Below are 22,533 nucleotides of genomic sequence, written 5' to 3'. Positions count from 1 at the left end.
TATTTGCCTGGTGTCTGCCGTAGTCCTTGGCGGAATTGGACAGACTTGTGGAGAATTAGCCCGGGAGTGGAAGGGGTGGGGTGAAGGGATGTGTGCCCTGCTCTCTGTGAAGCTCTTGACTTCTAGAAAATGGGCATCGTCTCTTCCCTCATTTTTATTGTCATACATTATTTCAGAACAAGATACAAAATTTAGACATTCTCGGGAAACTTTTAAGTAATGAGCATAAAATGCAACAGCATTGATGTCCAATAATGAGCCGCAACAAATGGTGGGGCTGTCTGAATGTGGGAGAAGATGACTGATCTTCCATGGGGGTCAGTGGTCCCCCTTTCTCCCATATTCTTCACAGGGGAGCTCTGGTCCACAGCAGCATGAGCCTGTGGCAGTGGTGGCATCAGGGAGAGTCACAAAGGAGCCACTGAGCGTGGTGGTCCTTCACCGCAGATCCTGTGGGGCTACCGTGTCTTCATTATTTACAGCTAGCTGTGGGTGGAAATTTACACAGACACTGTTTGGGCAGCAGCTCAGATCCACTCCCAAGGAACTGTTGCATGGATCTGTAGGGAGGAGAAACAGATTTGGTCACCCCTCACCCTGGGCTCCCCAGCCCCCAGGCCTTGTCCCTTGCCAGACAGCTATGCATGAAAGCTCCCCTGTTCTATGACATCCTGGTACCCTGGCTGTCTTCCCAGTTGTGAGCCGCCATGCCTAGGGAGCGTATCAACCGGTGCTACAGCAGCCGAGACTGGGGGACAGGCAGGTCCTTGTCACATGCTCTGCTGGTGATGAGAGGTCAGGGTGGGTTGGTCGGAACACTGGCTCCATGGACTGCTATATCAACCTTAATTCTCCACGCCAGCCCTGCTTGGTGCTGTTGATTCAGTGCGAACGGCTCAGGAGCCCTGCTCCATCTTTGTGGCATGATGCTGTCAGGCTCTTAGGAAGCAAAGGGCTGATCTGCCTTCTCTCTTGTCTTTTTTTTTTTTTTTTTTTTTTTTTTTCTCGTTCTAATTCTCATTGCTTTGGAACAATATGCTGCAGTTCTGGCTGCTGCTGGCTGCTTCCTCCTGTGGGCTGATTTACCAAGCTTCTAGGAGACTTACTCAAAGAGGTCTGACTTTCACAGTCTAGATTTCCAAGACAGAGGCCCCTCCCACCCATGTCCTGGAGCTCACAGTTTGTAAATCCTCTTAAGTTATGACCGTCTCTGACATGATTACAGACTCAGAACTACGTCTGCTACCCAGAGGAAGACCCCAGGCCTTCAGGCTACAAGCCTGACAAACTCACTCGCCTCCTCTAGACGGGGCGCCGGGCATACTTTCGGCGGTGCATTTCATCCACTCGCTCCAGGTACCAAGTCCCTGGGAAGAGGTTGTTTGTGTCGCCGGGTGGTGAGAAGTTCACTGTGGGACACAGAAGAAGAAGCAGGACTTAGAGGCGCAGGCGAGCGGAGAAGTAGGAACTCCCACAGATGCAAGGGAAGCACTCTGGTGTGAGCTGCCGGGGCTGTAAACCACCCCTAGAACACCGTATGGAAGGTAGAATCTTATAGAAGAGGAGCCAGAGAAGCCGCCATTTTGGGTCTGCATGGCTGTTAGAGACCGTCTGTGAAGATGGCTCAATTGCTCAAGGTCTCGCCTCGTAAGCACATCATAAAAATTGTGACCCTGGCCCATCACATCCTGAAGGTCTGATGAATCCCCCAGTATGGTTCCCAGACACTGATGTGCAGTCTGGGGTGAATCGCTCTCTTCTCTCTTCCTGCCCCCTTTCTTACCCTTGTGGAAGAATTGCTCCCTTTGGTTCATTATGTCTGTGAATTCCTCAGGGGACATGCGCCTCCGGGAGTCTAGACGTTTGGGCAGATCTGACACACTAGACACCAGCTGCTCCAGAGGGGAACCTGGGAAGCAGAAGCAATATTAAAACATCCTGTTGTCATTGTCACTGGTGCTAATAGGCAGCCGGGGTCTGGGGGTTGACCTCCCCCCCATGGTGCTTTGGTGCCTGGTCTTGGTCATAGCAGTCACACCACAGTCAGCTGACACTGGCTGTTTCAGGGCCATCAGCTTCTCTTTAGGCAGCCAACCCATTCCTCAGGACCCATTGCCTTGTCTACCAGGCTTCCTTGCGTCTACTCTGCTATTGAGGAAGTGCTCACATGCATTTCACCTTATGCAGGACTTTTCTTTGCTCTTAATCCCAGCTTAGTTGTTAAGACAGCAGCCTCAGCCAGGGTGAAGCACAGGGTGGGGCATGGTTTTGGGAGTACCTGCTAGAAGATGAGACTCACCTGGAGAAGCATCCTTAGCCACTCGGAAAGAAAAGAAACTCGCCGCTAAGCCTGAGCCGTAGGAGAAGGCACCAATCCTGGACCCAGCCAATTCTTGGGCAGAGTGTCTGCAAGTGAAAAAAAAATCCACATCTGTATTCTGCATTTCATATAAAGCTTCTATCTCACCCCTGCCCACCTCACGCAGCTAGAAGTATGTCCCACGTGCCCTGCACAAAGAGGGACCTTTGGTGGAATCCAGATGTGGGACCAGAAGAAGCTTTGCCAAAACGAGAGCAGCCACAGCCCAAAGCGTGAAGGCAGAACTGTGAGGGCAGAGGCTTCCAGGTGTAGCAGATTAGACCAGTGGACTAACCCTCAGGGCTCCCAAACTAACTACAATGGTTCAGCTTGCGCGCGCGCGGGCGCGCGTGTGTGTGTGTGTGTGTGTGTGCGTGCGTGCGTGCGTGCGTGCGTGTGTGTGTGTTGTGAATCTATGTATCTACCCACTGGGATCACAAATCAACTGCAATCGTTTGGCTGTGTGTGTGTGTGTGTGTACCTATATACCTATATAGCCCAGGCTGACCTTGAACTCTACGGTCCCTCTCCCCAGGTCTCCACAGTTCTGGGGGTACAGGCATTTGCTAGCACACATTCCTATGACTCAGTTTTCTGAGCATCCCCCATCAGTAATTTGATCAAGTTCACCTCTAGGTATCTTTTCTATATAATATGCAATGCTCCCTTATAAACACCACAAAACAGGAAAAATCAGTACAGGAAACAGCCTTTGAGTGCTTTCTGAGCATCATAATGTTTTAAGGCAATTTTCATGAAAACTGGAAAGCATTCCACAGTCGATCATCCTCCGTACTTTGACCAGTTGTTAATCTCTGTATTGCTCACTAGCCACTGCAAAAAGAGGCAGGGACGAGAGCTGTACTAATATATGAGCATATGGATAGGTATTTAGAAGAGTGTTTGATATCATGTCTATTTAGCAAAGTAATCATAGGTTCTCGTGTAGGGCCTAGGACCTACCCAGTCATGGGTTCTTGGACAGGTTTACAATACCAGGCATGAGTTCCCTCCTACGGAGCTGACCTTAAATCCAATTAGAAAGCTGTTGTTATGCCACTAACATTTGTGTCACTCTGGCACTGATGGGAATACACCTATATCTCACACACACACCTCAGGGACAATCACAGAAGAGGAAAAAGAAAGACTGTGAGATCCAGAAGTCAGGTCGGACTGCGGCAAAATCGTGCCTCCTGGATATGTCAGGGCCTTCGCACTCGCGAACATGCTGCAACTCTGGCTGCCTGCATACGGCCAAGCCCATCAAAATTCCTGCATGGGTAGAGACAGCTCATGCTGCCTCATCCTAACTGCAGAGCTGTTGGTAGCTGACGGCTGCTGAGGGAGGGGAGTCGGTTTCTTCAGAGTGTGGCCCTCGGTAGGTTGCTTATGCTCCAGTGGATGACCCTATATCCATACGATATAGGAAGCACTAATTGGCTTCAGTGAGTTATATAAAAATAAAAAAGAGGTAGCTAAATGGTGGTCCTGAGGAGTTGCGGTATGTGATGGAGGGTGGATTACAATCTAAATACATTTTATACTGTAAGAAATTACCAAAGAATAAAAAGGAACTGTGGAAAGCAGCTCTTGTTACATAGATATTTCACAAGTACAGAAAGCAAGGCTCATACAGGTCTGGGAAGTTAGTTTTCAAGATAAGTGGTAAATAGGCTAGAACCAGTTATGGGGTGTGAAGCCAGCCTCCAATCCACCATGCTGTATTAAGTATAGAGATTTTAAATTGGTGAGATAAAGATACCCCCCACAAGTTCTATTTTCTTCCTGCCTGGGTAAATCTGGCACATTCCCCAGTATACATATGTTCATGCCAGGGAAGTTCAACACAGCTAGCAAACCTGCCCCCCAACCACCTCTGGGACAAGTTGCAACCTTTCTATCCATTGTCTCCCCCCTTTATTGTGAAAGTCTATCCCTCAACAAGCCAAATGTTTCAATGGAAAGGAGCAAGCATTGGCTGGGCTAGCAGCTTACAAATGGGAAACAGCAGGTGGGAGGGGCAGTACTCACTGGGAGAGAAGGGAGGCCAGGCACCCGTAGAGGGACGAGGTGTACATGTTCCCATTGTTCGTGGAGAGGTAAAGAGAGGCCTTGGTTTTCTTGTTGAATATGTCCAGGGAGGCCTTCAAAATCGCCTTGTCTACCTCCTTGTTGGTGTAGGTTTCTTCCAGTTTTAGACCTCTGTGAGGCAGAGCAAGATGTCACATGAGAGTTGACAAGACAAGAAGGCCAGGAACATGGCAGGCGAGAAAGCTCTGAGGTGCATGGTTTTTATTACAAAACTGAAACGTCTGTAGAGCTCAAAGTCACCTTCCTGTCAAGTGAGAAGGAAGTCTACACACACTTCATTGTGGCATCTTCACACACTTCCATAGTCCGTTAGAAAACTAGAAACCAAATCCATAACCGCATACCCTGCTTGGCTTTCGTTCTTTCTTTTCATCTTCTTCTCCTCACCTAATACACAGGGAGCCCTGCAGAGCTGCCCCATCCCCTCCCTCTATTCAAAGAAAGGCTTAGCATCCTTTCTGCTTTGTGGAGGGCTGCCGGCTACTTCTCATGGAGGGAAGTCCACATCCGAGGTGTGAGGGAGCCTCCTCGCTCACACTTCCCAAGCCTTCCACTTAAAGAAGACCTACCTGAAGGCCTCCAGCCCCTTGTATAAGTTGTTCTGTGTGTTACCACTGGATGACAGGAAGTCATTGAACATCAGCCGAGCCAGGGATTTCTGGACCATCTTGCAAAAGGGCGTGTGGAAGATCATATATTGCACGTCATCGAGGGTGAAAGGCTGGTTATTTCCAGCTAGAAAAGAAGGTGAAGAGGTGAGAGGTGGTGTGACAATGAGCTACGAAGATCCTCTCTCCAGAATGTGATGATGCCCAGAGGCTCAGCTTCCTGAAGAAGTGGGTTCCACTCCTAGCATGTGAGGCTCTCTCATTCGTTCCTGTCTCACTCGTCCCACAGGCCTTACAAAGTGCTCCCCCCAGGGAAAGATGAAGGAAGACTCTTGGCCATGAGTAGCAGCCCCGCTTTCTGCCCTCCCAGCCCCGCACCTTTCTTCCACTGGTTCTGAATTTTCTTGCGGTAGGCTGCGTAGCACCGATCCAAGGCCCGCATGTAGCACTGGATGGAAAGCTTCCCATCCACCAGTGGGTATTCTGAGGCCAAGTTTGGTTTGTAGAAGTCATAGACGTTCTCCATGTGGGTTCCCCTCAGCCCTGGAAAGGTACAGATGGTTTCAGAGACCGCCTCTCACACAGGCCGCCTCAAGCAGAAAGGATGGGAGAGACCGTGAGAAAAGCGACTCCTGGCTTTGTTCTGTCGCCTATGCCAGAATTCTCCAAGCCTGACTTCATGGCTGAATGCCTTCTTTCACCGCTAGTTTCACCATGGATCCCTACGGTTCCGAACCCGCATTTGGCAGGCCCACTCCATACACTGTCCGCGCCCCCCGCCAGGCATGATGAGACCACAGATTCTGGCTTCTCTCTCTCCCCCTTAAGCAGCTGCTCCCCAGGCCAGATTTTGAGAGGAGAGCCACCACATCCCCCGGCCCTGAGGAGTGTGTGCGACAGTTTGGGATTAGAATCGATGAAGTGAATGTACCGCCTGCAGCCTCTTGGGAATGTTAATTACGAACCTTGCTCCAGCACTAGAGGAGCCTTGGGCCCGATCAGCATCGCCACAGCTCCAGCGCCACCTGTCGGCCGGGCGTTACCATTTGGGTAGACGGCAATATCACCACAGACGACCAGAGCATAGCGACCTGTAAAGACGAACAGACCGTCAAGACATCACTGTCAAATCTAGAGTAGAGTGAAGTCAGCTGTGTGCCGAGCACAGTTTTGTATACTGGAAATAGATGGAACCAGACCTAAAATAAATAAAATAAAATAGCACACATAAACTCTAGTGAAACCCACTACCCATTTGCATTTGAAATATAAATTCAGTGCTCAGTGCCCCTACAGTCTCACTATGGAATCCTCACTCACTCAGAATCATATATATAAATTACATTTAAATTTTTTATGCTTTTTGTTTGTTTGTTTTTCAAGACTGGGTTTCTCTGTGCAACAGTTCTAGCACTCACTTTGTAGACCCGGCTGGCCTCAAGCTCACAGAGATCCACCTGCCTCTGCCTCCCAAGTGCTGGGATTAAAGGCGTGAGCTAACCTCCAGACTTTTGATGTAATTTTTAAGTGAATGCATGTTCGCATGCATACAAGAAGACAGTACAAAAACCATGTGGGGGGCCGGGCGGTGGTGGCGCACGCCTTTAATCCCAGCACTTGGGAGGCAGAGGCAGGCGGATCTCTGTGAGTTCGAGACCAGCCTGGTCTACAAGAGCTAGTTCCAGGACAGGCTCCAAAACCACAGAGAAACCCTGTCTCAAAAACCAAAAAAAAAAAACAAAAAAAAAAAACCATGTGGGAGTCGGAGAACAACTTGTACAAGTCAGGTCTCACTACATGGGTGCTGGCGAAGGAACTCAGGTCATGAGGCTTGGTGGCAAGCCCCTTTACCCACCGAACCCATATTGCTGGTCCCCAGGATTATTTTTTTTTTTCAAAATTTTGTTTCTACTTTTAGGTTTAAGCTTTATTTTTCAGATTTATTTAGTCTATATGTATAAGTGTTTTGCCTGCATGCATGTGTCTGCACAGTGTGTGTGTCTGGTCCCCACAGAGGTCAGAAGAAGTGGTTGGACTCTTTGAAACTGTGGTTACAGGTAGTTGTGAGCCTCCATGCAGGGATGGGGAACTGAACCCAGGTCCTCTGCAATAACAAGTGCTCTCAACTGCTGAGCCATTCATTTTCCCTACCTGTTTGTAGTGTTTTTGAGACATGGTTTCATTGCATACGCCAGGTTGGATCAAATTCAAGATCCTTCTGCATCGGTAAGTGGCTGATGACAAAGTAGAGCCACCATGTCTGGCCAGGATTCCATTTCCAAAGTCGCTTAAAACTCTGTTAATTGGCACTTGTGGAGACAGTTTAGGTTTGTACCAACCAACTTATAGCACCTACATATTCATGTGTCTGTTAAACCACAGAAGGACAAGGCATCGGGAGGGAGGAGGCTAGGCTAACATGTCTGAAGACACGACCTCCTGAGAAACTTATCTGGAGTGTTCAGCTAATGCCGTGATTCTCGACCTGTGGGTCGTATCCCCTTTGTGAACATATGACCCTTTCACAGGGATCAACTAAGACCATTGGAAAACACATATATTTACATTATGATTCATAACAGCATAGCAAAATTAGTTATAAAATAGCAACAAAAATTATGTTGGGGATCATCACAGCATGAGGAACTGTATTAAAGGGTCACAGCCTTAGGAAAGCTGAGAACCACTGACCTAGGGGATGTGGAATTTGAAATTCAAACCCTGTTCTGACTGACTCCTAAGCCGTATCAATCAGACCCTCTCCCCAGGCACTGCTACGGTTGAGCCTAGCCTTTGAGCATGCTAGGCAAGCAAGCACTCTCCCACTGAGTCACAACCTAGCCATGGCCTCCTCAAAGAAGGAAGGAATCGAGGCCCACAGAACTTTGTATCAGGAGATCAACTCATATTCCTTAAAGTCCCAGGGCTTCCTCTCACTACTTGTAACAACCCGAAGAAGAAAGTATTAGGGTTTTCCCTCACACTGTACATGCACGCCTTTGGAGAATAAAATAACATTTTTGTATGTATCTATTTTTTCATTCTCAATATGAAAAATTCAGAAACTATAGAAAAGCACTTAGATGTCATTAAAGGAAAAGACCTTTAAATTTAACCGTAAAAACCAAATCTCTAGAGAGAGACAAAATCAAAAGATGAACTGAAGAGTATTTACAATATGTATAACCAACGAACAGTTTTCCTCCATTACAAAAGTCTCGTTTAAAAAAGACAAGCTGTGTAACAGAAAAATGACCTAAAATATTCACACAGCCTGGAAGAAAATCTTTACCAGCTAAGCTCCAGACAGTTGGCCACTATCAAGAATTTACCAAAAAAAAAAAAAAAATGCAGAAATTAAATACCAAGGAAATTAAGCCCCAGTCAACAACTGAGCACATGAACGGAATAGACACTTTTCAAAAACATGAAAAAAGGCACAAGTGGCCACTTGTTGTTTCAAGTGTTCGATATTCCTAGCCATCAGGTAGACTTTGAGATGCCACCTTAGCACCCTAGTCATAATGTCCATCGTCAATAAATCTATCAATAAATGCTGGAGACATCGTGGAGAGAGAGGAACACTTATTCAGTGTTGGCGGGGCTTCAAATGAATACAGCTGCTGTGGGAATAAGTTTGGAGATTTCTCAAAAAGAAAAGACAGAAGTAGCATATCACCTAAATGTTCCGCTCCTGACCGTATACCCAGAGAACTCCACACCCTTCCACAGAGGTATCTGCACCCCACGTCTACTGCTGCGTTATTATCTGTGGCAAAGAAGAGGAATCATCCTAATTGTCCTCAAGAGCTGAGTGGATAAAGGAAATTTTTATATATAAAAAAGGACATTATTTAACCTAAAAGAAAAACAAAATCACGATGTTTGCAGGAAAACGGATGGACTTAAAATGTATAATATTAAGCAAGGTCACACAATTTCAGGAAGAAAAAGACACATGTTTTTGTTTGATTGGAAGTGTCACCCCCAACCTCTGGCATCAATAAATCCAAAGAGTCTGGAATGTTAGGGTGAAAAAGTTTCATCCCTAGCCCCTCCCCTGGAAGTTGCCTCAGTCCAGACTCCACCTCCAAGAAAGCCTGCCAAAGGGAGACCCCCTGCCAAAGTTGCTCAAGACCACTCCCATGGGGTATTTAAACTGTCCCCACAGAGAACAAGCACGCGGTTTCCCAGTCTTCCTTCCCCATCTCCTCTCTGGGGCTGGAATGCCAACCCAGAAGCGCTGGCACCCATTAAACCTGGACTTTTTCTAATTTGGTTTGATTTAGTCTGACTTGGATTATTGCGTTGGTGGAGAGGTTTATCGGGATGCAAACCTTTTCAGTTTTTCTCTCAGATGTGGAATTTAGTTAATAAGATTTGTCTATATGCAAACAAATGTGCAAAAAGATTCACAGCGTACAAAACGATTGTTCTGCAGCAGATGAAGAAGGACTGAAGGCAGGTGCTGGTCATGAGTTACAAAGCAAATTCTTTCTTTAGTTCTAACTCTCTCGTGGAGTTTCTGGTTTTGGTGGTGGATACATGCATAAACATACTTTCAACTATGGAAGTATAAAATCACAGAGTCTGTTCCGAGTGGCTCTTCTAACTATAGAGAACTCCATCAAGTTGAATGGCCTTTGAGTCTGGTTAATTTCAGTGTGTGCCTTTTAATGTCAACTTTTTTTTAATGATTAAGTTCTTCAAAAATCTATTTTCCTTCCTTTATAAAAGTCACGTCAACAGGAAATAAAAGGACAATTCGATAGAGTTCTCTCTTTCCACCTCGTGGAGCCTGGGGCTAACTCAGATCACCAGGCTTGGCAGCGAGCACCCTCACCTAAAGAGTCGTCTTGCCAGCCCCCTCATTTTTATACAGCTAAGTCTCTTTTCGCTCGCCCAGCTTTAACTTGGGATCCAGGATCCAAACTCCAGTCCTCGTGCTTGCCCTGCAAGTACTTTAACCACTGAGCCCTCTCTGCAGTCCTGGTCTCTTTACTTAAAGCAAAGAATATTGGGCTGTATATTTCCTAGGATCCATTGCCACATCAGGACCTTAAAATTAATTTTGTAATTAGTATTCATTTTATTTTTCCGTGCTTTTTGGCCTAGTTTCGAACTCAGTAACTCCGGAGACCGCCAAGGCCCCTCCCACCCCAGTCAGTACTTTATTCAATCCTGCCCTCAGCCTTGAAAGGCAGAAAGGCAAACAAGAACTTGGAGGCTCTGGGAGGTTAATGTGTAGGTTTGAATAAAGCAGAAGGAGAGAGAGCACGAGCAAGAAACTCAGGACCGCGAGGGGTGCACCCACACACTGAGACAATGGGGATGTTCTATCGGGAACTCACTAAGGCCAGCTGGCCTGGGTCTGAAAAAGCATGGGATAAAACCGGACTCGCTGAACATAGCGGACAATGAGGACTACTGAGAACTCAAGAACAATGGCAATGGGTTTTTGATCCTACTGCACGTACTGGCTTTGTGGGAGCCTAGGCAGTTTGGATGCTCACCTTACTAGACCTGGATGGAGGTGGGTGGTCCTTGGACTTCCCACAGGGCAGGGAACCCTGATTGCTCTTAGGGCTGACGAGGGAGGGGGACTTGATTGGGGGAGGGGGAGGGAAATGGGAGGTGGTGGTGGGGAGGAGGCAGAAATCTTTAATAAATAAATAAATAAAATTTAAAAAATATGAAAGTAAAAAAAACCAAAATTATATACAATAAGAACAAATATATTCAATAATTATCCTACCCTAATGAGTTTAAAAAAAAAAAAAGAATAACCCTATAGGTCATGTATTCGTGTGCTTAGTCACCAGGGAGTGGCACTATTTGAAAGGATTAGGAGATGTGACCTTTTGGGAGGAGAGAGTCTTTGGGGGTGAACTTTGAGGTTACAAAAGCTCCAGCTAGGTCCCAAGTCTCTTTCTTCCTTCTGCCTATAGATCTGGATGCAGAACTCTCAGCTAAATCTCCAGCACCACGTCTGTCTGTATGCTGCCGTGCTTCCTGCCATGATGGCAATGAGCTAAAATCTTTGAAACTCAGACGCGAGACAAGTAACCGAAACAGTAAGACACCAATCATTTCATTTTCTCCTCTCTGATCAGGTGCAGGACTCACGGCACGGGATAATGCACAGAATAAACAAACCGCCGCACGAACATCTACCTGGTTGTTTTCACTGTTTTTGTTGGGCAATAGCAGCAGCTGTAGAAATAAATTGCCTTTCCCTTCCTTCCCAGGATAAAGCCCTCTGGAGAGTTGACAAGCAGAACATAGCGTTCAGCCCCTACTCTAAGAACCCGACTTCTGTAATGTCCCAGAAACACATACCATCCCAGTAGCTGGACTCCATCCAGTTGGCAGCATTGAAGAGGGAGGCAGTACCGCCATAGCAGGCATTGGTGGTGTCTATGCCCTCAATGTCAGTGTTGCCTGAATCCTGGAAAAGTTCCATGAGCACTGTCTTCACAGCCTTGGATTTGTCGATGATGGTCTCCGTGCCCACTTCCAGGCGGCCCACAGCATCCCAGGGCAGCTTCGTGCGCTCCATCAGCCTCTGCACCACTGTCAGACACAGGGAGTTGATGTCCTCCTGGACCGAGCAGAAGCCCATTCGGGTCTGGCCCAAGCCCACTGTGTACTTCCCTGCTTCCACATTGTTGAACTTCTCCAGGTCAGTCTGGTCCACGTATTGGGCTGGAAAGTAGACCTCCAGGGCAAGGATGCCCACGTCTTTCGGCCAAGTGTCTGTTTTGGCCAGGGGAGCAGGAGGGATTGTAAAAAACCTGTGGTTAAAATAACAGCTGTAAATCCACTAATGGCCTTTTGACAGTTGCCGCAAAACCAATAATGGGGTAATTATTTTATTCATGTTTTGGTTTGTTTTAAAGCTGTGTTAGCAAGGGAGTGAAAATTTAGTAGTTGTTTCTGTTGACTTGACCCTTTCATCCTTCAACTCATCCTAAATCCTAATCATATACCATGCTAGTTCTGTGATGGCTTTTTGAATGTAACAGAGTGTAACATCAGTGTTGATGATCAAGTCATTAGGATCTGTGATTGCCTAGGAGACAAGCCTCCATCTTTGAGAGTAGGTTAGCTTTCAGGTCTGCCTATGAGGGATTATCTTGATGGTTTAATTGAGATGGGAAGGCCCACTGTGGTAGCCTACATGTGACTCAGTTTCCATCTCGAGTCTATTTCTGACTTATAAGTCATTTGAGTTCAAGCTTACTTGTTTCACTCTCCTTGAGAACTGTAAAAAACATTTTGATTAAGCCCACAGGAAAGAGCATTTTGCCCATAAAAAAAAAAAAAAAAAAAAAAGAACATATTATCTAACAAGATACAGGCTGGTAAGTGCCAGCCCAAGGCACATCCAGATTACAAACTGCATGAGCTTTCTCCAAGGACAGTGCAGGGGGTGTTTGACTGACTGTACTGCTCTTTGTTCTGCCTTCTGCCTTCAACTGGTATAAGAGCAAGTTCTAAAGTAAACTCTGGGCTGATTGGTATTTATCAAACCGACCTTACAAATCTATCTTGTGTTTTCTGTCTCAATTTCTTTCAATCTGCCATTTGCTCAACCTCACACCCGCTTCCATGTACCCTAGCTGACTTTGTTGGAGCAGGCTCCAACAGCCCACCCTGGAGAAGTGCGGCACTTTCCCCTGGGTTGGGTCCTAGGCTGTATGAAGAGGAAGAAGCAAGCTGAGTGTAACTACTCCGTGTCCTCTGACTCCTGACTGTCTCCAGCTCCTGTCACTGTGACCTCCCCACCATGGTAAACTGAACCCTAAAACTGTGAACCAAAATAACTGCTTCCTCCCTCAAGTTGCTTCTGTTACGATATCCTGTCGTAGCAAAAGGAAGAGTAACAAATACAAAAGCCTTTATACTTTTTCTCTGTTTATTATTTTAACTTCTAAGAGTTTGTTTTGTTTTGTTTACATGTGTGTCTTTTGCTGTTGTTTTGGATTTGAGATTTGTGAGTCAAGATCTCTCAGTTTACCCCAGGCAGGCTAGTTTTTCTGGATTCTCCTGACTCTACCTCCTAGGTATTGGGATTGCAGGGGTGGTGGTTTGAATAAGAATGGCCCTCATAGGCTCATATATTTGAACGCTTGGTCATAGAGAGTGGCAGTTATTATGTTCTTCAGCTCGGAGAATAGTAATAACTGTCATAAAAATACAACTGAGCAGGCAAAAGAGAACAGCTTCTGAGCATAAAGAAGGCATGCTTTTTAAAAATTAATCCAGTGAAAAAAAGAAGAGATGAAAATGCATGGAGGAAGCCCATGAGACTTAGCAAAACACAGCTGAGTTAAGACAGGCCTGGCAAAGTGGCTCAGCAAGTAGGGACACTTCCTGTCAACCCAGTGACCTGAATTCAAGACCTAGGATCTACATAGTGGAAGGAGAGAAACAACTCCTTCAGACTGTCCTCTCATCTCCACACACTGCGGCACAGACACAGCCATAGCATACACATATACATGTGTATGCACATAGTAAATAAATAAATGGAAAAGTGTAAGATAGAAATTCCAAAAACAACAAAAGAAATAACTCATGTTATATATAAAGAACTGTCCATTAGATCAACAGCAGATTTCTCAGCAGATACCATGCAGGATTGTCGAGAATGGGGTGATATATTCAAAGTTCTGAAAGAAAAGAACTGCCAACCAAGAATATTATATGCAGCAAAGCTATTCTTCAGAAATGAAGAAATGAAGTCTTAGCAAGATAAGAAAAAGCAGGGAATTCATCACTGACCAATAACTTCTAAAGAAATGTTTATGGAAATTCTATACTGAGGTGACAGAAAATAACCACACTATGAAGACATCTGAAAATGTAGAACACAATATCAGAGTGGATATATGTAAAAGGAGAAAGAGAAATCTATCAGAATAGAAAACCATCAAACCACGTTGATGAACAAGAAAAAGAAGGAGCACAGGCCATACAAATGACCAGCAAACCGTGTAAAAAAAAAAAAAGACACTCCAATATCCCATCTAAAAGATATAAATTGGCTTTGCACTACAACCAAGTCCTATTGATACACTCTCTACAGTAAACTTATCACTACTGAAGATACACATAAACCAATAGTGACAGGATGGAAAAGATACATAAAAAGAACCCCCAAAGCAAACAGGAGTACTTATGCTCACGTCAGATAAGATAGACTGTAAATAAAGTCTATAGAAAGAGATGAAGAAGCTTGCTGTCTAATAATAAATGGACAGCAAGAGGAATAAATAGAAAAATAAATAAATAATAGAGTCAGCAAGAGGAAATACTTGTAAATACATATACATTCAGAGCAGGGGCATGGATTCTATAAAGCAAGACTTCAGATAGAACTGGAAAAACAGATCCTAAAATATAACTGGGGATTTTACCACCACCACCACTTTCATCAATAGATAAGATAGATTATTGAGACAGACAGTCAACAAAGGAACAATAGAGTTCACCTGGGCTGTAGACCAAGCGAATGAAACAAAGGTTGGCAGCACATTCCACCAAGAGCTGCTGTTTCTGGACAACAATCTCAATGCAGGTGAAACTGTTACATTCCAAAGCCCAAGAGACACAGCAAAACCAATCCTTGAAGGAAGCATATGGCAACATGTCTGTGCCAAACAAATAGATTATGAATAAACAACTTAATGATGCAATGCAATAAACAACTTAATGATGCAATACAAGGAACAAGAAAAGTAAGAACCAACTCAAAAGTATGAGGAAAGAAATAACAAGCAGCAGAGCAGAAATAAATAAAATAGAAAATAAAGCAATGAAAGGAACAATGAAACAGAAGTAGTCCTTGAAATAATAAAACACCCTGATAGGCCGTTAGCTTAATTAATCAATTAATTAAGCATGTTGAGAACAGGAGCAGCACTGGGGCCCATTATCCAGTTAGTCTAGTCAATCAGAAAGCTCCATGTTCAGTGAATGATGCTGTCTCAAAAATTGAAATGGAGAGAGAGTGTGGAAGACACCCAGTGTTGACCTCTGACCTCTTTATAAGGTGTTAGGTGTTAGGAGACTTGTCTTCAAAAGGTACAAACCTGGGCATTAATGTGCACCCCACCACTCAAGTACATGGGTGGCTGAGACAGGAGGTTGTGTGTAGGAACCCAGCCTAGGCTACCGAGCAAGGTCCAGGTTGGCCAGTTCTTATATAGCAGAACCCTTCTCAAACAAAGCAACAACCACACACTACAAAGATATAATAGTTCAAACTACACAGCCCTGAAATAAAGACAGACACATAGACCAACAGAGCCAGTAAAGAACTCAGAATCAATAAACTCAGACTTTCCTAGCCAGCTGAGTTTTTGCCAAGGTATCAAGAATACACCTTGAAGAAAGGAACCTCTCCATGAGTGATGCTGAGAAAACGAGCTATCCACCCACAGTAGAACTGGACCCTGACTTTCTTCATACAAAAATAAATTGAAAATGGGTGAGAGACCCGAATGTAGGGCTTAAAATCATGAATCTATTGGAAGGAAATGTAGGACACATGCTAATGTAGGTGGGTAAAGATTCGTCTTATTTTGATTTGATTTGTTTGAGATGTGATTTCACTATGGAGCCTGGACTGGAGTCACTAGGTTGCTTAGATCAAACTCAAATTCATGATCCTTCCCTTCCCTTTCCCTGCTTTTATATTACTGACCTATCTATTTATTTACGTATTTACTTATGTATGTGTGTGGGCATCAGAGGGCAACTGTGGGTGTCCTCTCATTCCGCAATGTGGGCTTTGGGAATTGAACTCAGGTCATCAGACATATCAGCTTTACCCGCCAAGCCATCTTGCTAGTCCTTCAAATACTTCTTAAGAACCCCCGTCCCAGAGCAAGGCAAATGTGATTATTTAAAATGGAAATGCTTCTGAGCAGCACAAGGAACGATATGAGACTAAAGACACCTTCTATGGGAGGAAATCCTTGCAATCTGTTCATTTGAAGGGTGCAACTCTCGGGACATATCAGGGACTGAAACAACTTAACAAAAATCCAAATATTTCTGTTTTTAAATAGGTCAACACCCGACTCACGTTTTTCAAGAGAGGATGTACAGCTAGAGAACAGGTGCAAACACACACAACATCACACCTCAGCAAGGAGATGCAGAGCAAAGGTCTAAGATGGAGCCTTGCCGCAGTGAAAATGGCTCCATAAGGAAATGAGCAGCCAATGCAGGGAGGGCTGCCGAGAAAGGAAACTCTCAGGGCTGGCGAGATGGCTCGGTGGGGGAAGGTGCCTTTCTGCCTCTCCCTTGAAGACAGACTGTGCTCAGTCTCAGTAACCCACAGGGCAACCCCTGGGAGTTGCCTTCGGAACTCCACATGTGTGCCATGGTACACACACCTTCTCGCATGTCTTACAAGCACACACAATTTTTTAAAATATTTATTTATTTATTTATTATGTATACAATATTTTGTCTGTGTGTATGTCTGTAGGCCAGAAGAGGGCACCAGACCTCATTACAGATGGTTGTGAGCCACCATGTGGTTGCCAGGAATTGAACTCAGGACCTTTGGAAGAGCAGGCAATGCTCTTAACCACTGAGCCATCTCTCCAGCCCCCCCACACAATTTTTTTAAAAGAAAAACCTTTCATACAGAGATGATGGGAGTGTGAATTGATACAGCCACTTGGAAACTGTACAGTTTTACTACCAAAACCCAGAAGAGAACTACCACCTGATCCAAGAATCTTAATACTGGGTACATACCCAATGGAACTGAACTGAATAGACATCTTGTATGTCACACACAATAGCCACTTGCACACTTATCGCATAACTATTGACCAGAACCACAATAGAGAATCTTTCGTACTGTCCGCTGACAGATGAACATGCGCACAAACATATATGCATGCTGGAATATGACTTAGCTATGAAGATTAAATTCTGTTGCTGCAGTGACATGGATGGGACATACATTTGGCAGAGAAAGTCAAAATATTGCATGTTCTTGTTCACAGGTGGTAGCTAAGACACCAACCTCAAAGCAGTAGAGACTAGAACATTGATGCAAAAGCCTGGGGTAGGGTAAGGAGAAGGAGAGACAGGGAGAGGATGGCTGCCGTGCACAGGGGTGCAGCTGCATGGGAGAAATAAGTTTCAGTTTTTGTTTTGATTCATTCCATGGTGCTGGGACATAAATGCGGGACATTTGAGGCAAACGCACCAAACCACATCCTCACCCAGAAGTAACTTTCTTTTTTTAAAATAATTTATTTATTTGTATTTTATGTGCATTGGTGTTTTGCATATATACGTCTGTATGAGGGTATTGAAGCCACTGGAACTGGAACTGAAGTTACAGACAGCTGTGAGCTGCCATGTGGATGCTGGGAATTGAACCCTGAGCCTCTGGAAGAGCAGCCAGTGCTCTTAACCACTTGATGGAGGAGGGTCATCTTTCATTGGTTAAGTAATAAAGAAACTGCTTGGCCTCTGATAGGACAGAAAATTAGGTAGGCGGAGTAAACAGAACAAAATGCTGGGAGAAAGAAGCCAAGTCAGTGAGTCGCCATGATTCTCCCACTCCAGACAGACGCAGGTTAAGATCTTTCCTGGTAAGCCAGCTCGTGGTACTACACAGAATATTAAAAATGGGTTAGATCAATATGTAAGAGCTAGCCAATAAGAGGCTGGAACTAATGAGCCAGGCAGTGATTAAAAGAATACAGTTTCCGTGTAATTATTTCAGGGCATAAGCTAGCCATGCGGGCGGCTGGGTGCTGGGGACGCAGCCCTGCCGCTCCTTATTACAACAGAGTGGCACCCAACGTGCTAATGAACTCCACGTAAAACCTGAGAGGGCTTAAAAAGAACCATCTCTCCAGTCCCAGAAGTAACTTTCAATGCTCTATGATACAGCAGGATCATCATGATTGACAGTAATTAATTATTTCAAAGTAGTGAGTTGTGTGTGTGCGCGCGCACACACACACATATATGAATACTTAAATGTCACACCATACCCGTAAGTATGGACAGTTATTGTGTGCCTATTAAAAAGTATACACCCAACTACCTGTAGAAAAGCGCAGTCCCTTTCTGAGGTCGGCTCTGTTACCGTCTCCATCCATTCGAGCTGTTGTGATCCTGATGTTTTATTTTCACATATGGTAAAAGCTCTTGGAATAATCTAGAAACCTTGACTGTCTTTACAGTGTACCTCTCTTGCTGTCTTCCTCTCTCCTCTCTCCTACCACACATGAACTCGCAGATCCTTTTCCCACTTGTTGCTGTGTTTGTTTTGTTTTGAGACAAAGTCTCACCACGTAGCCCAAGCTGGCCTTGAACTCATGACCTTCTTGCCTCAGCCTCTGGAGTGCTGAGATTGCAAATGTGAGCCAATACACCCAGGTCATTTTCCTACTTTTAAAGGAAGTTTTCCCTTAACTTCCATTCTGTCTGTTTTCTTCTGATTGGGACTTTTCAATATTCATCAGACACTCCCCATGCAGAGCTGACTCACTAGAGACTAAGGCAGACACCCTTTGTGCCCACACAGGGGCAGGCATTTTATAGCTCCTTGTGGAGTGGAGCAGGCCAACCCGTGGGAGCTCAGAGGATCAAAAGTGTAATTTAAACGGAGATCAGAGAGAATGGGGGTGGGGGGGTCAGTAGAAGAGGGAGGAGAGGTTTTTTTTTTTCTTTTCCTCTGGTGAAAGTGTGCAGTTTCCCTTCTGAGCTGCAAGCACCCTTCCTACAGGATCTGAAGCCAGTGCCTTTCTTCGCTATAAACTCTAGTGAAGTGATTCCCCAGTGTTAGGAATACTGTCTAGTTGTCGCCTTGGGCAACTGGCTTACAAAGCTTTCTCTGTACCACAGAGGCTCTGGCTCCTATTGAGTGCTCTTCCCCTCCTGCACCTCTGTGGTCCCCAAATTCTCCCACGAGGAGTCACTTTTAAGGACCCTGGTGAGACAAAAGAGCATCCTACGGTCAAGAGACACCAAAGCAGAGCGATTCTCCTCATTGGTCTCTGACAGGAAGAGGTCAGGAGCTAACTTAATTACTTGGTGCCCTCCAAATAACTGGAGTTTGAACTTTCAAATATTTATGGGGGGGCGTCCCCAGGACCAAGAGCTAATGGTTAGCTAATGTTTGGAGCTGCCAGCGTGGCTACTTTCCCTTCAGGTTCGCGTCTCTTTTCTGCCTTATCTGGGCTGACTGCCTCCCTCGCTTCTCATAGAGAGAGACAAGATCCAGGGAGAAGTTCAGAGAACCAGAAACTCTCCTTATCTTCTTGGAAGAGGTTTTTCTGGACGTGGATTTCAGGGCCTTGGAGATTAAAGTACTGCACAAAGGCTTCCAGGAGCATCCGGGCACTTGATTAAGAGTCCCCATCCTGTGCTTTCTCCAAGGACGATAACTGCGTTGAATTTAAAGTTGCTTGTTCTTGCTGCCTAGCGCAAGAATCCACACCAAGCTCTAATTCACTTCATCCTTTCTGCTTCCCTGTGGGTTCACAGCTAACTATCCCATGCTTGGCACCCATGCTCGGCACCCATGGTCAGCACCCATTGTGCAGAGAAGGGTGGTGTTGTGTGAAGGCGTTACACAGAGAAGAGGGCAGGGCAAGAAGGAGCATGGCTATAGCTCAGTTGCCAAGACTCGAGGGGGATGAGAACCATGAAAGGGATACAGGAAAAATCATGTAGGGCAAGGGAAGCAGAGATTCTCTGGAGAGGCAAAACAAGGAGAGTTTCATGGGAGAGGCTAAATCTGAGGTCAACCTTGTTTTCTTTGTTTACGTTTTTCAAATGTTGTGTGTGGGGGGTTACATGTGCCACAGCACATGTGTGGCAGTCCAAAGTCTGCCATGCACATTCCGGGGACTGAACTTAAGTCCTCTGATTTGGCACCTTTACCCGAGGAGCCACCTCACCAGCCCCCAAGGTCAATCATGAGTGACAGATGAGTGGCCTTCTGTCAGTGAAGGACTGGAGGGGGTGAAAGGGCAGTGGCCACAGTGGGGCTGTGTGAGCAGGCTAGGAAGTTTTCATAGAGGAGGGTGTGTAGTGGTTATGAGTGAGAAACATGAAGACCTGGGCGTTTAATATCAGGGCAGGGAAGCGGATGCTGGGGGTGGCGATTATTCTGTGGTGGACTTAAAACTGAGGCTGGTTGGATTAGAGGTGAACTACAGCAAAGATGACCTACAAAGGCATTAGTAGTTCAGGCAGCCAGCATTGGGGTTAACCACGAGGCCACCAAAAGGGAACTGTGAATAAGGATTCCAGAGCATGAACCAAGGAAGCCACAGAGCGTTGATGAGGAAGGAGGCTTGAGTAGTGGTCCACTGTTGCTTAGGGAAAGTCTGTGCCAGGTGTGGTGGCTGGTGGCACACACCTATAATCCCAGTGCTCTGGAGGCACGGGAAGATGTATCTGCATGAGTTCAAGACCAGCCTCTTCTACATATTGAGTTCTAGATCAGTCAAGGTTTACATAGTGAGTTTTTAGGTCAGTCAAGGCCACATAGAGAGTTCCTTTCTCAAAAAGTGTGTGTGTTGGGGGCGGGGGGACATGGAATGATCACCCTTGTTCAGGTCTGAAATTAGTAAATCATGTCTACCACTTCCTCACAAATGCAGAAACAAGCTAGATTCTGAACTGGAATATTCTATTGAAATCCAATAGCTTTGCAAGGGGTGGGAGAGTGGAGATAATGGCGGAGTCATAAAGAAAAGAAAAAAGGTGAAGGGCATTGTCCCCTCTCCTCCACACCTATACCAGGCTTCCTGGAGAGCAGGCAAGGGAAGACACAAGAGCAAAGGGCTTTCCCAAATATTCCATGTTCATGAGTTAAGTGAAGGAAAGCCTTGGGACTATGATCTCAGTGGGCAGCGAGCAAAGGAGAAAATAATTCAGGGGCAGCTGGGAACCCAAAGCACGAAGCACAGCTGTATCCCGTTAGTTCTGGGCAACCACAAGTACTTGGACCAGCCTAAAGGGTGTTTACAAAGAATCAAGGCATGAGTGTTCTTGCATAAGGACATGCACCCCCTATACACACACACACACACACAAACACACACACACCTTCTATATTTCATCTCATAAAACATTAAGCATGGAGAAACACAGCTTCCTCTTTTTGATACATTCTAGGTCTTGCTGCCCTGAGCTAAAGTGAGCAGTTGAACTAAGGTTGCAGGGGTGGGATCCGGTTGCAGCTGGGGGATCCGGTTGCAGCCGCGGGATCCCCAAGGAGTTGGGCTGCCTCCCGCAGCTGGCAGAGGAAAGGATACTGTTTTTCCTAAACAACCCGCATCAGAGACTTAGGCTTGGATGTTTCCAGCTCAACAGCTGGCAAGCTCTGTCTAGTACAGAGGCAACAGAGCTCCTTTGACGCCAACTTGTGTGTTAGGGCTGAGTGCAAGTCTCACCAGCTTTTGCCCAGGATTCTAGTGATCTCTCCGACAGGTCCTCTGCCTGCATGTCTGACCCTCAGCGCAGGCGACTCACCTCTGCTGGGCTGCTGAGAGCGGGTGAGCAGGTGTGAGCGAAGCTTCCTGCAACACTCTTCTCACTTGGAGGACCCTCCTGGCTGGAGCCAAAAGCCGCTGCATCGCTTGGGTATCAGCAGAGAGCCTGCAACAGTCCGGAGGCCTTGGGAGAGATGCCCAGCACTTGTGGGCTGGGCTTTATAAGTCTCTAGGACTCCAGCCTCCGGAAGCTCCGCCTCAGCTTATCGAGGCCTCTGCCTGCTTTGGGAAAACTGGGCCAAAGGTCTCAGAACCAAGTCAAAGGAAAACATCATCTCTAACATGTACATAGCTGCCCTTCTCCTGGCTGCTTTCTGGCTGGCTGGCTGGCTGGCTGGCTGGCTGGCTGGCTGGCTGGCTGGCTGGCTCTGAGGCGCCCTTCGTCGTCAGCCTTATATTATTTGCCCAGCCATGTAAGCACATGGAAGCGTGATCCTAACTAACAGTCACCCCAACTGGTCACCCCCCCACTCACCCCACCCCTCCCCACCCCCGCCCTCCCGCGTCTGCCCCTCACTCTCCTGCTGAGTGACTTTTTTCTTTTGAGTCCTGTTCTTCCTAAGTAGCCCAGGCTGGCCTTGAACTATAAATCAGTCTTCCTTCCTCAGCCTCCCACAAGTGCCGTGAATACAGGTAAAATCTTTTAATACCGGCCTTTCGAGCAGCTGAGTGTAGGTGTTGTCTGACATGTGAAGGGCTGGCTGGCTTTGATCGGTGGAGCCGACTATTTTCTTCTTATCTTTATTGCTTATCATAGCATATTACATATCACCATATGCTTACACAGTTCATGGCTGTCAAGAGGGCTGCAGCCGGTGCTGCTGGAGAACTTCAGGGTCCCTCGAAAGGAGATTGTCTTGAAGTTCAGGCTCTCCTAAAAAGGAGAGGAGTTAGCAGGAGCCTGTAGACATCAGGGAGC

The 22,533-nt window shown here is 46.0% G+C and overlaps 1 protein-coding gene across 2 annotated transcripts; it reads right to left on the bottom strand.

Moving 5' to 3' along the window:
• Positions 1 to 142: 142 nt before the first annotated feature.
• Hmgcs2 (3-hydroxy-3-methylglutaryl-CoA synthase 2) lies at positions 143 to 21,743 on the bottom strand. Of its 2 annotated transcripts, none has more exons than XM_057793497.1 (10): positions 21,595 to 21,743; positions 11,401 to 11,855; positions 6,027 to 6,152; positions 5,440 to 5,604; positions 5,023 to 5,188; positions 4,394 to 4,564; positions 2,300 to 2,406; positions 1,784 to 1,909; positions 1,294 to 1,409; positions 143 to 560 (listed from the first exon to the last, which is right to left on the bottom strand). In XM_057793497.1, the coding sequence occupies exons 1-9, from the start codon at positions 21,696 to 21,698 to the stop codon at positions 1,303 to 1,305; spliced, it is 1,527 nt and encodes a 508-aa protein (XP_057649480.1). In that variant the 5' UTR covers positions 21,699 to 21,743; the 3' UTR covers positions 143 to 560; positions 1,294 to 1,302. The 2 variants fall into 2 exon arrangements, with proteins under 2 accessions (XP_057649480.1, XP_057649481.1); XM_057793498.1 differs by having other exon boundaries at positions 1,298 to 1,409.
• Between the last annotated feature and the right edge of the window lie 790 nt (positions 21,744 to 22,533).

Source organism: Chionomys nivalis, chromosome 18 (assembly GCF_950005125.1).
Source record: "Chionomys nivalis chromosome 18, mChiNiv1.1, whole genome shotgun sequence".
Lineage (NCBI taxonomy): Eukaryota > Metazoa > Chordata > Mammalia > Rodentia > Cricetidae > Chionomys > Chionomys nivalis.
Note: the sequence above shows the minus strand (reverse complement) of the source record. Positions and strands in the feature narration are given on the sequence as shown.

Bases quoted from the DNA above. Each gene is read 5' to 3' on its own strand.
- Hmgcs2 (XM_057793497.1), bottom strand. From the start codon at position 21,698: ATGCAGCGGCTTTTGGCTCCAGCCAGGAGGGTCCTCCAAGTGAGAAGA. The intron at 11,856-21,594 runs GTGAGTCGCCTG...TTTTAACCACAG, and splicing joins CTCTCAGCAGCCCAGCAGAG to GTTTTTTACAATCCCTCCTG. The intron at 1,410-1,783 runs GTAAGAAAGGGG...TGTGTCCCACAG, and splicing joins GGAGCAATTCTTCCACAAGG to TGAACTTCTCACCACCCGGC.